The following is a 19,115-nucleotide window of genomic DNA, read 5'->3' as shown; positions in this document are numbered from 1 at the left end:
AATATTTATCAAAGAAAAAAAGACAATGTTTAATCTCTTTTTAAAAAAAAGAAAACAAAACACAGTGAGGATACAAATACAACTCGAACCCTCGGTGGTAACAAGCGGTCATGGTGAGCGGTCCTGCTGGAGAACACTCCCCGCTGCCTCCCTCACGCTCGGAGGCTGCCGGGCAGGAAGGGAACGTGCCCTGCTCCGGTCCCCGCTCCGGCTGGGGGGCAGTCAGTGTTCTCAGCAGGTGCTTACATCCAGTCACAGCATCAGCAACCACTCAGAGTCGTGCAGCCACGGGTTTCTGTACAGGTATCCTAGCTTCTAGGGAAAAAAAAAAAACAAAAAACACAACACTTATTGCAGTATCAAAATGCTGTAAATACTACTCCATTAAATAGTTTTTGCTTCATTCTTCCTTGGTCATTGGGTTGCACAGTATTTCAAATGTAGAGAGATTCAAAGCTGCAGTCAATGACACAGGCAAAAGTATTGTAAAAAATATCATTGGGATTTTAATACAGATAAATCTGAGGAACTATTAGGAAAAAAAGCACTATGTTGAATGCATATTCATTGTCCAAATTGATTTCTAACTTGAGAAGCCCTCTTCAAAATAAATTAGAGATCACTCAAAGCACTTACGAAACATGTCCAGGATTTTATTAACAGCCTCTTGATTTACACTGTAAGTGAATCCATTGGACCTACAGTTAAAAGGAAAAAAACCTTGTTTCTTAAATTAATATTTCTTATTCTTATTCTTCTATACAAACAATCTAAATTAAACGTTTTCATAATTTCACTATATTTTTCATCCTACCAGCATACAGATCAATTTTAAGGGCACAGAAGACTTTGAAGCAGATTTTGCTCAAGGATAGTTATGGTTTCTTTATCCTTCCCCTTGTTCACAGTCCCTCTCTCCCTTCTCTTGATTTTTATTTGGGACAACTGCAAGAAGAGAATATTTGTTCGTTTTCAACTGTATTATTTTCAACACTATCTCTCTGAAACTGAAGCGCTACAATCCGTAACCAGTTAATTTCCTGAACAGACACAGAAGAAAATACCTCAGGGTCATCAGCTGCCAACTACATTCTGTGAAACACTCAAGACAATGTGGGGACTCGTTAAAAATAAGGACTGTTCTATCTGCTTATCAAAGGCTTGGAAGAAACTCTGAAAATTAAATGGTAAATGGACTCAGAAGAAGCTGGGTCCCACAGGAGCGTTTTCACTTTGGGGCGTGCCACTCTGCTTCTACAACACGTACAGGAACGAATTACCGGGGTCTTCACCACAACTCAAATTAAACCAATCAACCGGTTGACTGGTGCTCAGGCAGTCGAGGTTCTGCTGTTCTGCTTAATACTAACAGCTCAGTCATTAAGAGTTACCAGTAAGACCAAAAAGCCAGTGTTACTTACACTTTCTTCTTCTTCACTGCATCAAGCTGCACAAGAGCTGCTAAGGCATTTTTCTGCATGTCAGAAGACAGAGCTTCATAACACTGCGTATTCCCTACAGAGAAAGCAGAAACACAATTAAAAGTTGTACTGCTGTCCATTAACAGGCTACACTTGTAAAATCATATTGTTTAACGGCTGTACATACCTTTCTCAAGAAGTTGAAAAATAAAGTTGCGGACTCCAGGTATAAACTGCTTCTCGGTAAAGGCTTCTTTTGTTTCTGTTGAGAGGTATCTGAAAATTAACTAACATTAAAAAAATATTAGCACTTCTTTCCTTTTGATTTTCAATTTGTTATTAATTACAGACCAGTGACATTGTTACACTTTGAAAAGTGCCAGAGAGGAACTCAAAAGGTATCATTACAGAGAGCATCTGAAATATTTTTTACTGTTTAACAGGCATGAGAATCCCAATATTAAAATAAGATTCAATATTACTATAATCATTACCTTAGACATCAATTTAACACTCCTGTTCTCACAATCCAAAACAGTGTAATTTTTTAAAGCAGTATCTGTTTTACAGATGGGAAAAATTGGGGAAATCAGTACAGTTCAGCCTAAGTCATACACCAGATCATTAACAGTGCCCTCATCTATTACATTCAAACACCTACATTCCCACCAATGCTGTGCTGACATACCCGAGATTTTAGCCTCCTATTTTTGTATACATTGCTTCTTACAGGAACATAAGTGTTTTGTCTTACTAAAACCTTGGCAAACCAAAGAATTTAGAGATAGGGATGGAATTAATGACTCCCAAAAAAAGCTATCAGACATATGCAAACATATTTCTACACCTGGCAGGACAGCCCACACCAAATGAATTAAACAAGACCTCCTCATAAGACCAATGAACCTGGTAGCAGCATGCTCCCCATGAAGCTTGTAAACCCCCAACAGGCCATCACATTACAAGGTAGTTACTGCTTTGGTCAGCTGGAAAAGTCTGAGCCAAAAGCTGAAACCAGGGGAAGCGTGTTTAAGGTACTTGTTACTGCTATTTCTCAACTCTTGCACTCCCCAGCCATGAAAACAGTCACTACACTGCAGAAGTAGCACAGCTCTTCTAATTTCCTTACAAAGCACAGGAGAAAAAAAAGATAATTTTCCAAAGAACAACATACCTGATAACCTTCCACAAAAGGTCTGAACATAGCTGACAAGAAAGATACTGTAACACTTCCTTTGTCAGTAGGGTAGATCTCCTGTTGAGTTGTTTGAATGGCATCACATTTTGTGAGTAGAAAACATCCTTCCTCAAAATCCTGGGAGAGAGAAATGTAACTGAAATGTTAACATCTACAGTAAGCACAATTACCTTTTCCCACAAAATCATCAGCAAAAAACACACAACAGGACACCACTTCCACTTCTGAACTCAGTTCTCAAGTGACTTGAACCAAAATTTTCCTATGTACCAGAAATACCCTTATAAAAAGGCGGTGGGAACGTGTTCTTACACACCACAGTACCTCCGTGCACAAGAGGCCTGGGAGCAAAGAAAGTGGCTGTGGCTGCTACTGTACCAGCCAGCCTGGGCGCCCTCAGGATTTTGTCAGAATAGGGTCAGGCTGTCTGGTTTAGGGTGGGGGGTCTTGTTTGTTTGTTTTTTATGTCAGGGTTTGCCTTTATCACACGTGCACTGTTTGCAATAAATTATAACATAGTTTGTAATAAATGATAACATAGTTCACTGACCTGCCCTCTACAAAGAGGCAACACAATGGCCAAAAGTTACAAATTACAGAAATGTCACTGACAAAACCATTTCACTGCCAATACCAGTGTTAGGGGGAGAGGACACAGGAGACACACACACAGGGGACATGAGAGGATGGGACACAGACATGACAGACACATGGACAACTAGAGGGGAGGGTTGCTAAGAGATCCCTTAATGTTATAGCAAGTCTTTCATTTGACTCCACTAAAATCAGTCATAGCCAGTCACCTTCCTGGCTCCCTGCTTGCTTTTGGTACCTAAAAAAAAGCTGCAAGAGCCAACAATTGGTAACAATGAAAACTAAATGTAACTTCAGATCAGCAATGGTGCCAACAAGCCTTAAAAAAGGCCCAATTCTCCTTTATCTCAGAGATTTTAGTATAGTTGCAACTCTTGAACATTCTTATGAGAATTATTCTTATCTCTTTTTTCTTACACAGGAAAGATCACAAATATCATCATCAGATATCTGGTGTAAGCATTGATAAAAATCACAATCACTTTTAAATCCAACTAAAAACCACACTTAGACTTACCGGTTTATATTGGGTATGACATTGAACCAATTTTTTTAACCAATAAACTTGTGTTCACCTGCATTTCAAGCTGGCGGGACTAGAGCCAGCCCTGACCCAGCAGGTGTGTACAAACCGACACAGCAAGTCCTGCAGAGAGCAAAGCGCTGCCTGCAGTTTTCACAGCTGGCCTTTGTCCAGCTGTGCTGGGAGAGCGTGCAGACATACTGAGCCCCGTAATAAGGCAGTACACACCAACCCTGGCTTTGTCCAAGTAATGGCTCTATGGGGCAGGGGGTGAAATGAGGGGAAGCTCTTTCAAGCAAACAGGATGCACCTAAAGCTTCCGTAAGACTCTATGAGTGACACACTCCATTAGGAAAGTTCTGGCTTCAAAGACCTTCACAGGCTGTATTGCCTCAACTCTGTAGAAGATTTTGTCTGCAGAAGTTTAAATCAGGCTTTACGATAGCTTCCCTTACAGTGCTCACAATGTACTACTATCTGAATCTACACGACATAAATGCTAGTAATACAAAACTAAAAGGGCTCCACCACGAACCATCAAAATATAAAAAAAAAGTTTACTCATGCACAGGACCATTGAAACCTCCAAAGTTCAAGGTTTAAGAGGAACATCAGCCGTTGTATGAACACTAGAGAGCAGATACTGTAAATACTATGCAGTCAAGGAGAGATGGGGACAGAGGTGTACTTTAACAGATGAGGCACTGGGTGTTGGCACAGTCTCCTGGTAGCCCTGCCATCACAGACCTCACACATGGAGCCACACAGAACAATTGATCACAGCTGCACTAGGAGGAGTACAATCACCCAGAGGACAATAGGTGCCTAAATTGAGAATTGCATACTCTGTTTGCCAAAGATAACAAAGACATACAATGGTTGATCATTAATTGGTATAATACCTATAGTTTAACTTTCTGAAAGAGTAGCAGCACCCCACTGCTACATAAGCTGCAAGAGCTTTTAGGAAAAAATATTCTGGTGCACCCTCTATGAGAATTCCTGTTTTGTTTCTGTGCTGCCAGAACATACCCACTCTGTAACAGAATTCAATTAAATCTATGTCAACACTTTTTTCTTCACAGTCTAAGGTCTCTTTCATAACTGCAGACGAACAGGACAGTATTTACACTTCATTTAAAAGAGCACTTCACACATGTTTTTATATCCGTGCTGCAAGACAGGTAGCTTTATGCAAAAAAGCCAAACTTCTGATATAGTTCATTTTAATAGTTCAGAATTGGGCAGTTTCACGGTTTTTAGTTTTTTACTGGAGGAAAAAAAAAAAAAAAGATTGCACATGCAACCTTGTGGATTCAGACAATGCTTTGCAACTAACCCAATGACTATCTCTGCTCTGACTCCCTTTTAAGTTCTTCCTCCCACTTACTTACAGATCAAGTTGGTATCACTATAGGTATTTATCACAAAGCACTTGTTTGGCAGAGCCCTGAAATCAGATGCTATTTTAGTTGGCTGTGTTACTGACTATCAGTATTTTTGTATAAAGGATGTTTTTACCTTCAATGAAATGCCAGGAAAGAAGATGAACTCATCAGAAAAAACATCTCTCAAGAAGCTGAAGCAGCTATAGACTTCCTCTAAAAAAAGAAAAAATTGTAAAGTACTATTGTTTAAAAACATAATTTAAAACATGCAGGTGAAAAACCATTTACTCCTTATTTTAGAGAGATTCAAATACAATCTGGACTTGACATTAAAAGCATACATACATATGCAGCAAAAACCACCACAACAAAATAGCAAGTACTCAAAGCACTTGATTCAATTGTTATGAAAAGGAAAGAGCAGGGGGTTGTAGCTTCTCAGAACATGCATTAAATACCACATAATCAGATGCTGCACAAAACTAAGGTATGTATTCTGAAAAGTTTCTTAAGAGCCAAATATTGGCAAACACCTAAATACTTCAAAAACAGTAGTGGGAAGAGAAGAAAGACTAAGAACTGGCTGCACTGCATGCAAGTGTGAGTTGTGCGTAACTGGTAACCTCAAAAGCTGATCCGATAAATGCCAACAAAATAAGACACTTAGGAACTGGGATCAGTTCATCTTAACCCTGCCCTCTCATCAGAATATATCAAAAGTATCAAAGTATCAAAAGTATCAAAGGGTAAACAAACAAAAAAATGCAAGCAAAATACCTGTCCCCTCCCAACACATCTGTCTTAGGCCATGGGACATTATCCAGAGTGTAACGTTCTGGGGCAGCTCCCAGCAGCAGCCACAGGAACCTCGTGCTCCTCTCACAGCTGAGAGCACCAGGAGCAGAGCCAGCAGGCTCTCTGAGCTACTCAAACATACCTTTCCTGAAGCTGCGTGTCATCTGCAAGGCAACTGCCACCAGAGATGGACGCACAAACACGTTCAGCAGCTGGTTTCTGTAGGTGGCACACATGAGGATGGTCAAAGCACGCTTAAAGACAATTTCCCCTATGGCACCATCTTCCACTCCTTTGTCATTAAGGACCACGTGCCCATCGACGAGGCGAGCAACGTTGGAATGCAGGGTGAGGCCAGACACAACTGCTTTTTTGGCACACAGGTTATCTAGCAGGAAAAAGGAAGATGCAAAAGGGAACATAACTCTATTGAAACAGCCTAAAATGCACCAGTATTTCATTTTTTATCACTGAAGACCAAACATTCAGTTAGAGCTATGTTCTAAAATAACCCACAGCAGGAACTGGCAGCCTAGGTACAGTATCCGATATAGAGAACAAATTTCAGACATTTCTATAATTAAAGCACTTTAAATTCTTCCACTTACTAACAATGACAAATACTTCCTTTGTTTCTGGAACAAGTATTCTGAGCCTCCAAATACAAGAGGATAGAACCGTTTGATGGATACGTTCATCAGTAAGGAAACAGAGATCATACTTCTGCTTCGGCATTTCTGACACTACAGTTTTGCATCAAATGCAGAAGTCTATAGTGTTTTTCCTCAACTCTCACATACAACGAAGGCTTCATCCCAAATTAAGTTTAAAGAAGTCCTAACATCAGTATTGTTACATGATATACCTGCTCAAAGAGAAACCAGACTATACTTAAACCCAAATCTCTTCTTGTTTCTGTAAATGCCTACAGCAAAGAAGTGTGTGGGTTTGTTTTGTAAAACAAGAAAGTTCTTCAAAGGCAGGCAGGAGTTTCATAAACCTGTGGGCTTTGGTCAAGCTTTTTTGTCAGTGTGACACACCATGAAGTTTACTCAGATAAAGAGCAGCATCAAGTATTGAAAGTACACTCAGCTTTTCAGAGTACCTTACACTTCAAACACTATTGAAACATTCCCTGCGTCAAATGTGAACTCTTTGGCAAGCAAGGAAAGAAGCAATAAAAACTTCCTACTGAACACTAAAATACACTTTGTATGTTCACAGCACCGCAATCATATCATATCAATATAGCCCCTGACAGAAAAAAAAAAAGTTTTCCCTTAGCATAGATTTCACATGGAATGTCCTTGCATATTATTTGCTCTTTCAGCCCACTTTGTTCCAGTTTTGCTAAAGCTCCCAAGTTTCCCAATGCAATAAGCAGAAGCGTGAGCAGCTAATTTTGCAGTTCCTGTTTTTAATACAAAATTTCTAATACCTAAGCAAACGTTTTGCCTGTAACAACCAACCAGCATGACAAAAGGAGAAACAGGGTATATACAGTTGCTGACTTGTCAACGTCATCAAATTAGCTTTTAAAATATATTTATTCTTTCAAATTATTGACAATCCAAACCAAAACAACAAACCCTGTTTCTATGCAGCTGATGCCTAGAGCATGGCCAGCACACTCCAACAAGATCTGCTCTGTTGTCATTCCTCTATTTCATTATGGTGCCCATTTCCCACTCCCTGACTACACTGCAACTCTACTAAAGCAAAAGCTTATTAATTGTTGCGGAGAAAATAAACAAAATTTAAAAACCAAACACGAATGTGTTACGTTCTTCAGTTTACAATGCAGTAGGATTCTAAATGAAGTTTAAATATGGCCATGAAATTCTTCCTTTTACCAGTCTGGCAGGAACTGACCTTGCACACCATTCACTGCAGTGCAGATCCCTGAAAGGAGAAGTGGTTTTCTTCCAGAAATAACAGAATCCTGTTACAAGTGTAGCCTGCTCGTATTTCTTTATTGAAGTACTGAAAGGGATCTTTGATTATACACATGACTACAACAGCAAAGATCCATAGTTTAAGTCTACCTAGAGTGAAAGGGTATATCTATTTGCATTACAGATTATTTTTATTTGCTGGCTTTATCACTTATGTCCCGAGGTTCTAAAATTAACTACCTGGGTCACGTTGGTCACAGAGCCAAGTTTAAAAAAATTGTTCAGAAAGTTTGGAAGGGGAATCAACCTTTCAGCAGCCAAAATATATATATATACATATATACATATATAAAATAAAAGAGCATGTGTGCATATGCATATATAAATAAAAACACCAAAGAAGCCTCCTCCCCAAAAGCCATCATGTTTCTGGGTATAAAGTGAAACTTAAAAATAAATAGACAAATTATAGTTTTGTTTCCACTAGTTCTTTGCCACAGTAACAACTTAAACTCTAGTCAGAATCAAGCAACAAGCATAGCATCACACCAAGTTCAGCTGTTGCAGAGCAGGTAATGGCCTGTGACTTACACAGGGTTCAGAAAGATAGACACTAGGCAAATCTCAGTACTCTTAACACAAGCACCTTATAATCTCCCCCTCATTCCACACTTCAGGAAATAACAGTAAAATCTTTGTTCTGCCTCCATGTAACTGTTTTTCAAAGTAGTATCTTCTAAAGAGTAAGCCAAAACTTACCAGGTTTTAGCATCATTTTTAGCATATCCCAAAATACACTTACAACTCTGAGAAAAACATTCTGTAAAGTTGTCACCAGACACTGCTTCCACTGAAATACAATTTATCCTTCATGAGCAACAAAAGGATTAGAAATAACACTTTCTCTGCATACCAGGCCATTCGATGAATCCTCCAAAAGTCTGGGTTAAGCCTTTAAGCCACACGGTCTTTTCTACTAGAAGTTCAAAATCCATGGCTGGCAAATTCTGGAGCAGGACAGCAGCAGCTAGCACCCATGGGCTCAAAACCATGTTTTCTATTTGCAGGAGTTCCATTTTATAAGCGACATCACTGACAAATTCTTGGATATCCTCAGATGGCTTTTGGGGAAGATGCCTGAAAAGAACAATGAAGGCCAAGGTAAAGAGCTCCAGAACCTGGAATATAAGTCACACCCTTCCTTATCTCTTCTGTATTAGTCACAGATCCCTAACTACTTTACAGTACCTAACATCTGGAGGGTGATTCTATCTATGTGCTATGTAGAACAGAAGTACAGAGTAAAACATCAGTAGCTACACAACAGTATTTGAAACACAGAACTCTGTACTGATGCTGTACTCTCGCGATCTTAAAAAAAAAATTCAAAAGTGTTATGTTCAGTATAACAAATCGCAAAAGCCACTCAATCCAGTCATACCTACAGCTCCCTGGCATGTGGTCACACAACAGTTTGCAGTAGTAAAGCAAGAAGGGAGAGAAAGGCGGAATTTTTAAGTGGCAGAAGAGAGCTTTGCCTGGCTCATGCATCACCACTAACTTTTAAAATGACATCTTCTTGACACAGTACAAAGCTACGCAAGTAACAGCCTGCTTCATTAACACCCAATCACAAGCCTCTGCTCAGACAAAACAAGCTCAACGGTCTAAATAGTCAGATGGAGGGGAGGTGAGAGAAGTTGAAAACAAAGTACAAGAGAACATCTTAATTATTTTACATAGACGAGGACTAAAAAAAAAAATGTTTTTCTTGTGTATAAACCATGGAAAGATGTGGTACCTGGGGACCAAATTGTATGGGGACCGAGTGATTCTCCCAGATGCCAAGGTTCTAAGTGATACCGGCTGGCCAACATAGATGTGTATGCTACCAAAATTGTCACTGAGGATTCTTCTGGCTTTTAACAACCCCTAAGAAAACAGGAAGAGCAAAAAGCAAATTTAGATGCTACAGGGTGTGCATACATCCATCTATGTTCTGTTCTTAAGGAATTTACATACAGATGTAGATTCTTTGGGCTTTGGGACACCTAGGAGCTCATATGCATACAGAGATTCTTCTAATATTCTCTCATAACTGATGCTGATGGGAACAAGGTATGTGTCAAAGACTTCACGTTTGAAAAATGGTTCCATCACAATGTTAAGAAGACCTGCAAATTGGAGAAAGAAAGAAAGAAAAAAGAAAGTGAATCACTTTTCTTCAAGGAGGGAAAAGCAATGGCAATTTAACTTTAAAAAAAGATATCTTCAAATTTTAGAAACTGCTAATATATGTACACTGTGCTTGTTGTCTCTTCAAGCAAGCAGAAGCACAAGACATTGCTCAAGCTGTAAAACAGAAGGTAAGTGTAAGAAATGCATTTGGACAACTATTTGTGCTCTTTTCAGCAGCACTGCTCTGTGCTCACACAGCATTTTCCTTCTGAAGAATCCCCATTACTTTTACAGTTAGCTTACAATATTTGTTAGCTGGTCAGGGGATGCCTATTTTCTAGAAAGAAACAGGGAAGAGTTATAGATTTAAGTACACAATGGGGAAAACGCAGAGAATGCAGTAGAGTGCAAGAGACGTGTATCGCCGTTCTTCGTATGGCCTTGGAACTCCAACCACAGTGTTTTCCACTACTCTGACAGACCTCACCAATTTCCCAGCACTTCAACATCCCTTCCTATCTGAAGAACACACAAAGCACACAGCCACTAATGAAAACACTAATAATCATAAAAGGTTCCAGGTTTTCAACAAACCTACCAAACTTTGGTGTCAGAGTCTTGGCAGTGCGGCTTCTAGTCCCTTCAAGAAAAAATTCAACTGGGGCATAGCCGCTCTTCAGAAGTAAAACAAACATACAAAAAAAGCTGGTCAGAAAAGTAAAAACATTTCTTCTTTACCGCCCACAAATAGTTTTAAGTATTTAAAATATACATTTTTTATTAATGGAAGCCATGCATGTGTAACTTCAGCCATCTCTAAGCATATATTAATTAATTCTATTTGCCACACCATATAGGTAAATTAACAAAAATATTGTTTCTGTCATGAGATGCAGGCACACAATCCAAAGCAACTAATAAGCAGCAATTTGTCTACCAGCTACTGCTGAACTACAACAACAGAGTGCATGCATGCTCTCCACCTACAGCAATTCTGAGGTAAAGCGCATTTAATCAGATCACAGTGAAGAGTTTAAATCGCATAGCTATAACGTTGTGCATATTTCATGTATTCCAGAGTATTTCTTATGCATAGGTTTTGAGAATTCAGTAATTTATTTACCCTTAACATGGTTTTTACATATTCAGCAAACACTGCCCAGTAGAGTCTGTTCCCACCAAAGGAACGTCGCATAAAAAAGGCACCTCCCCTTCGTAACAGCTCACCAACTATCTTCATTCCTAGGAAATCTGAAAAACAATCAAACAAAAACCAAAACCACATACACACACAAATTATTGATTAATATCAGCCAGCAGAACCACCTTCTCTAATACACTGTTTCAATTACCAGAATAAAGACGACCTCTTTCAAGGATTCTACTCTATCTGCTTTCAGATTGTCTAGCAAGACACATGTAGACATGAATGGTATATGCTTTCCATTTTTTTTTTTTTTTGGTAAGCAGCATTCACTTAGAGTAATTTATTCTCATAATTCAGGTGGCCAAATTTCAGCCATAATAAAGACTAAGTTTTTGAAGTACACTGTCTCACTCATCTTCAGAAAGATCAGTTACCATTGAATGTATCCCAGAAGATACAGAAATTAACTGACCCATGACACTGTATTATACCGTTTATGATCCTAACTCATCACTTCGAGAGGGGTACACCAAACCAGCCAAAATTTTTTACAGCTTTCTAGTTTTAAGCAATCACGCTTAACTTGTCAAAACCAGGAAACACTTAACATTAACCAATTCTTTAGGGAAGCATTCAAAATGAGCCTACACAGCAACTGGCCACGTGTCACTTCAATCTCCTTATCACCTCGATCCACGAAACACTTGAGAACAGATATTCACTCAGCAAAATAAATTCCCATTTCCAGCTGCAACACTGTCAATGACTGTCTTGAAGATGTCATACAGTATGTCACACACACGTGTATGTGAGATAAATAGACAGGTACACATACAGAAAAAAAAAATAGACAAAAGGAAATTAGCTACAAGACCCTGGGCAGCAAGAGCAGCTGTCAGAGGTCATCTTTTTCCCTTACCTTACTACCCTCCCTCAGCACAACACAGGCTCCATCCCTTGCTTCTACCCTCTGACACGTACTCAACCCCCTGATCAGGATGCTGGCTGCATGCTCAACGCCTCTCCCCACCACACACTCCCATCCCGCAAACCAGCACTGAAACACATCCTTTCACATACCTCAAGCCCACACCACCTCACCAGCTCTATGCCTCTCATCTGACTTTCTCCCAAGATATGAGTCAGAAACACTATCCCAGTACCAGCCAGATTCCCACTAATGCCCAGAGCATGTACTATGCTATCACTGGCAACTGTTAACCTCCCCTTAGATAATCCCCATAAATCCATCCATGTGCCACCTGAAGCCATGGGATAACTAACAAAGCAGAGGCACTTACAACCTATACCAGGAGAGCATCCCTCTGCTCAGCACAAGTACCACTTTAAGAATGAGTTTGTACACCACACCTAGTGAACCTCTAACACAATATGCAGTAAATACAGCTACAACCATAGAGAGCTGTGTTTTGTCCAGAGGAATTTAAAAGAACACACATGTGCAGCAGTACAATCAAGCTGCAAGTCTCTAATTCTGGAGAACTTTGACCCCAAAATAACCAAAGCACTTAAAAAAAATGTTAATCACTAAAAAAAAAATCCCTCTGAGCTAAACTAATAGTATCTTCAGATACTGTTTTGAGGCCCAAAACTCAAAAAGGCTCTAATCCAAAAGTCAGTAAACGACTACACAGATACCTACGACAGCATGTGAGCAGATTCTCAACAATACGTGACAGGTAAGCAGCTGCAACACTTTGATCAAGGTAGCTACGAGACATCAACTTCTGGATTCCCCAGAAGCTAATCTGCATCACTCAGAGGCAGGATACCACTAACTCAGAGACCATCAGAATCTCATATTCCCTACCAAGCATATTGTCCTGGATTCTGATGATTTTCTACTGGTCTTCCTAAAGTTTCCACTGGAAAAGCAGACTACAGTAGAGTAGTAGGCTCTCAAATCTTTTCTAGCTTGCCTGTGTGCACACAGTGCTGCAGAAGATCTGAGGTTGTTGCCTGCCTGGCTTAGAAGACCTGGCTGATACCCAAGACTTCCAAGATCACATTTCTCAGTTAAATGCCACCAGAGACAGGATTTTCAAAAAGCACATTAACTCAGAAGATATTTACTGTTAAAGTCTTCAAGAACTGTTTCCCACAAATAAAATTGGCTTCATCTGCTTTCAAACTAAGTATGTCCAAAATCTTGACAATTTGTCCTCTGATGTGAAATTTTGTTGTCCAGCCAGCTCTGCTCTCAGCACTGCACATAATGGAGTTCTGTCAATGCTTCAAGGGAATCAGTTCCATCACCTACTGGGAGGTGACTGACACTTCAATAAATGGCTATTCTGACTGTACTTCCCACTGCATAAAGTATAACAAAAGGTTCTGCATATACAGTAGCTCTTTGACAAGTTTTCACCTGTTCCCAGGCAAAAAAAAGCATTTGGAACAGAAGTTAAACACAAGTACTTCTAGCAGCAGCTACCACACCCCTTGCTACTGATCCTCTGAATCCTGAAAATATTGTTAAAATAACATACTTGCCTATTCCTGCAGCAATGACAGGCAAAGCCAAGTCATACGTATATAGCAGATAAGACAGCATCAGAAAGTCTATGTAGCTTCGGTGACTGGGAAGCAGTACAACTGGATGTTCTTGAATGGCATGTTGCAACTAAAAAAAACCAGCACAAACAGTATTGTTCAAATATTTGCAGACTTTTTTTTTTGCAAATACAGGTCTTCACAGGGCGTAAGACAAACAGAAGCTGATTTGTTTGAAGGCGGTTTCTCTGTCCACATACTCTATACATTTTTCAGCATGGAACCACAGAAAATTTTGAGCAATCATTTCCAGACTAGCAACTTGTGGTTCCACAAGCATCCCAGGACTCAAAAGCCGGGGGCACCTCATTACACGATAGTCTAATTCAAATCCCTTTTGAGGGGGATGGGAAATCCAGTGGGGACTTCCAGGGCTGACATTGCTGTCTTCCAGCGAATGTGCTGCACCCTCCAGAACAGCGGTATCCTGTAATGAAACAAGGGGACAGCAGCTCCCCAGGGAACTGGGGCAAACCTAAAGCACCTCCAGCCTCAACAGGTGCACAGTGTTTCACCTCTCTTAGCTGTATGAAGGTTTTGCAAAACAGCCAACCCACTCAGCCACATAACATCAGGTTTTCACCCCCAATTCAGCCAAATGCATTACTAAATTATAATATAAAACAGAAAACCTCTCTCAGTGGCTGATCTAAAAAAATCACTGACACATGACTGCAAGTATTGCTTACCACAGGAAGCATTTGGAAAATGTACAAAAAAGTCCTACTGACTGTTTGCCTCTAAAATACTTACATCTCATCTGTCTTTCTGCCTCATTTATTAAGAAATCCAGCAATAAACACAAGTGCAATGTCTGTGTTTTTTTAAGGGTATTTTTCATATTTGTTACTTGGAGCGAAGATTAGAATCTTTGTCCAAGTGAGTGGTATGAAACTATTATAATTTTTTTCCCCCCCACCAGTACTTACTCTCTGCATTCCTTCTTCATTCACACAAACTCTCTGGAAAAGCCGTTTAAATATTTTGCTCAGAGTAAAGGCAAAAAATCTGACAGCTCCTAATTGCATACTGTGGCCCATCTCATCCAGGATTTCTGTGGCTTCTTCTTGAATAATGTCAGGAGATTCTCCCATCTCTTTTGCTAACTAAAGAGAAACAAGACAAACAAAATAGCAGTCAGATGTTCCCTTCTCCTTGCCCATGCACACCATTCTATGTGCCACAACAATTATGGCAGAACTACTGCAATAGTAAGGTTTTATTTTATGTGATAGGCATGAACCTCATCATACAGGATCTGTTCGGTGTCAGCTGACAAGAGAGAGCCAAGTTAAAGCCATTCAAAATCAAGCATGAGCTTAGACGTCAATGGCAGGGAGGAGGGTGTGCAACAATTTTCCGCTCTCAAACATACCATCTTAATGTCTTAACCTGTAGTATCTTCAGAGGAGACGTAAGTTCGAAGAACATCTCCTATATTACTGGTCTGAAGAAGGCTGTGTGCAATTTTCTTTGACTAGTAAAGTGAAACCTATGTTTGCAGAGTTATTCACAACATAAATCTCTGAAGCGCATTTGGGTTAGCTTTTAAGTCTTGGCTGAACAACCTCAGCCCTATCACACTTGAATTTCTTTGTAATGTATTACTTTGGCAATGGCTAGCTGAAATGCACACAAAGCACTGTCGCTACCAAGTTCGCATATCAACGATCTTTTTTCTGTTGCTGTGCACATTCCCTTTTGAAGTTTCTTAAAACAGATTTAACTAATGGTCATCCCTCCTATTTGATACTTTGAATCTAGAAATATTTAACTGAAAAGTTAGTCTTTTACTGTTATGAAATGAGGAAGATGCCTCTTAACTGAACATGGAGGAGGAAAAAGGAGGAATGGCAGAAGAAAAAGCCTTCAAAAAAGCACATCTCTGCTTAGAGGCTAGCACTGCTTACCTATGATTTTTGTTTTGTGACATATGAGAAAATCCATCTCCTCCATATACCACCTTACTATCATATCTACTGCTTCAACTGTGTTTTAATAAATGCATTAACCTTCATCCTGAGTATTTCTACATGTAACTAGAGTGATGATTTTAACCACTTAAATAAGCCAAAAACTGCTTTCACTTGAGCCTGAGAAAATCAATCTCTCTTAGGAAGCCAAAAAATTATTCTCATTATTCACTAGGGGAAGAGATACTGTTTTCATTCACCAGTAAAAGGCTTACCACACAGCTGACCCTGTGTGAATGAAGTGCACATCCACTAAAGAGCTAAGCACTTACTCCCCAAAAATCAGGAATCAAAAAGCCAGATCAGTCACAAAAACAATCAAATGCACTTACTTTCACATACTGAACATAGTAACCTCAGCAATTTGTCACACAAACAAATTCTATGCCTGCACAAGCTCTGCCCACTCAGGAGGCACACTAATCATAGACGGTTGGGCATATTGCCCAAGATAGTCTCAGTTAGATACTTTCAATAATCTCCAGCACAAAGCCGATAACTAGGTTGCAATAGCAGGACTGCCAACCCCCTTCAATCACTTGATGCTAACTGGGAAAATATCCATCAAAATAATCTTTCATCAAAAAAGCATCACTTCAGAAGAAAACATCACACAAATGTCTTCTAGCAAATCTTCTGTAAAATATTTTCTTTCAGTAAATGTTGTAGTGTTTCTAGAGTTGAAAGGTTAATTATTTTGGATTTCATGCCACTTAGCAATTCACGATAGCAACAGGACTACTTTATAGGACATGGTTTAGTTTGTCACATCGTAACAGGTTTTGATATATCATAGGTAACACTGACCATTAAAAAAAATAAATAGAAGAATTTCACAGTAGCCATTCATTCAGGACTAACCAAAACATCTTATACACTTCTACTGGTCTGGAATTATTTTTCATGCATACTGAAAACAGTTACCATGCTAACTAACACACACTCTTATTTCAGCCATTCCAACACAATGTAAAATATAAGCCAGTTTGTATATAAAATACTTCCTTCATTACAAAGTAGTAGGTGCCCTTCATCTTAAAACAAAAATATGGTTACATCTTAGACCGTGTTTCTAATTCAAATAATTCTCTGTGAAATTTAACTGCCATTTTAGGGAAAATAGCATTCATAAGTGATTCATAAATACATCACTAGCCTACAAAATTCCTACAAGACATCCTCAAAGAACAAAAATGTCTACCAAGAAGGAGAGTGTTTGTCTTTCACAATGCTGATCCATGGCAAGGACAGTGGAGGAGATATATTAAAAAAAAGGTCAAGCACATTGGACAAGTTAGATGGTGAAGTGTTGCAGAAGCAAAATCAAAACACTGTTCCATGAACGAACTATCTAACAGCTTTAGCAGCAACGCCATGGTAAATCAGTATTCATTTTTCCTGCCAAAATAGTACAGCTCTCAAGTTACTGATTTACTGGCAATCTTTCAAGCTACAGCTAATGTGTTTGACAAGGTCAGCAATAATCTTTTTGTCCCTGCTGCCACACAAAGCTTGGCTGTGTTCAGTCTACTTTATTTTACAGCTTGGAGTCCAGACTCACCTGCTTGATAACATATTGAACTTGCTCTGACTGGAGAACAGCACTTTTAATATCATTTGGCTTGCAAGGTGACAGTCCTTTGTAGATCACAGGAGTATAACATTTCATTGCGTATCTCAAGTCGCTGGACAACCGTCTTTCCTCCAAGATATCTTCAAACTCATCTCTTTTCTTTGTCGTGAGCTCTTTCTGCTGGGAACATACAAATAAAGAATGAGACACTGTCTCAAGCCATTCAGTGGTCTGCTTGGCTACAGTACCAAGATAATGGCATGCAATGCTTGGGGTTTTCTTTTAGCTCTCTATAGTGTCTGCATTTCACATTCTGAGTGCATGAACAAGTGTTGCTTGCTTGGAACAATGCTGCCAATACAAGGAAACTAAAAAGGAAAAAACAAAACAAACCCCAACCCCAACAAAAAACCTCAACACTTTCCAACTGCAAAGATCCCAAAATCACCCTATGCCACATTACTTAATCCTGTCCAACAGGAAGAGGCTGAGAGAACACTTCAACTTTGAAAGCTAAAGTGCCTTGCCTCCAGCCTCTCCATGATTAGTAAGTATTAACTAAAACACCTTCGATTCCAACTTTCCCTGCTGCATGAAGACAATGCCACAAACATTATCATCAGCACACAAAAAAAATTAATCCCTGCTGGCTTCCATCAAGCGTGGACATAAGGTACATAAAACACAGCCAGGCAGGAACAAACCAAAACAAAACCCATTTACCAGACACGTGAATATCAAAATGCAATATGGTGCACACGTAGGTAAGAAGAGAGCAGTTGCTTCTTAGTAACCAACACCACCGGTAAGCAGGAAGACAAACGGTACATCAAGAACTAATTGTGGATCTGCCCCACTGCAGAAATCTCAGTGACGAAACTCTTCCCCTTGAGTCAGCAGGCGTTCCCTGCACTTGAGGGAGATGTCTCCTATTATCTCCTGTAACACCAGTCTGCATGAATGACCCCTCAGTCTCTCCAAAACCAAAATAGTATTTCTCTAAACTTCAAAACAGCACTAATAACCACCATACAAGTAAGGCAACTGGAGCAAGGCTCTGTGAAACACAAATATCAAAGTATTGGTTATGACCAAGCACATTTATTAGAAGAAGTTGCTAAAATAAAAATGCTTATGTCTTCCTTTACAGCACCACTTGAAGAGTAGCACAGGCATCCCTTTCATTCTGCCTCCTCTCCCTGTATACAACCTGTGCAGAACCAGTCTGACAACAAAGGACAAAACACGTTGTTTCAGGGGCTCTTACAGTGACCTTTTCTGGTGCTGAGAGGAAAGCCCGGCCAGGAAAGGCATGGGAGAACACCAGGAACAGATAAGCAAAATGCCCAGCAGTGGTGGCTGGGTTTTCAGCCTTGGGAGAGGGGTCAGGTTTCACTGCCAGCTGACCACAGCCACATCAACAACACTATCAAAAACAGTTGACATTTGAAGTAGGTAGAGAGCGAACATTTAGCTCCTGTCCATTCATCAACACAAGATAATTCGTCAAAACAGAACAAAAAACCCCAAATCAGGACTATGTCCACTTAAGAACCACAAAAAATCCTTCAAAGCCTCAACTGTATTGAAAGCCAATTTCATTTTACTAGAGAACACAAATCTTACTGTAATGTTTGATCTTCTCATTCTTTGCCCCACACAGTATAGTCAAATTTGGATACCATCCTTCTAGTACAGTAGCATCTGGTAGATCACCTAACAGAGAAGGAATTAACTCTACTATTGTAGTTTAGAGAATTATCCCACAGTAACTGCAAAACTGACTCTCCAAGGACTTTTGAAACAATCCTGTAAAGGTAGTAATCCCAGGCTCATATTAATTTAAAACTTTCAGG

At 39.6% G+C, this 19,115-nt stretch overlaps 1 protein-coding gene across 1 annotated transcript; it reads right to left on the bottom strand.

Moving 5' to 3' along the window:
- Nucleotides 1-271: 271 nt before the first annotated feature.
- Nucleotides 272-17,498, bottom strand: GNPAT (glyceronephosphate O-acyltransferase; the record flags this gene model as incomplete). Its single annotated transcript, XM_010081618.1, has 15 exons — nt 272-315; nt 637-698; nt 1,422-1,515; nt 1,609-1,708; nt 2,596-2,736; nt 5,258-5,337; nt 6,062-6,307; nt 8,728-8,951; nt 9,616-9,746; nt 9,837-9,988; nt 10,591-10,666; nt 11,116-11,243; nt 13,654-13,783; nt 14,643-14,819; nt 17,248-17,498. Coding segments are annotated over 15 exons (2,036 nt in total), but the record flags the coding sequence as incomplete, so codon positions are not given.
- Nucleotides 17,499-19,115: the final 1,617 nt, after the last annotated feature.

Source organism: Pterocles gutturalis, unplaced genomic scaffold (assembly GCF_000699245.1).
Source record: "Pterocles gutturalis isolate BGI_N339 unplaced genomic scaffold, ASM69924v1 scaffold37819, whole genome shotgun sequence".
In the NCBI taxonomy this organism is placed as follows: Eukaryota; Metazoa; Chordata; class Aves; order Pterocliformes; family Pteroclidae; genus Pterocles; species Pterocles gutturalis.
The sequence above is the reverse complement of the archived record's forward strand: the minus strand, read 5'-3'. Positions and strand labels throughout refer to the sequence as shown.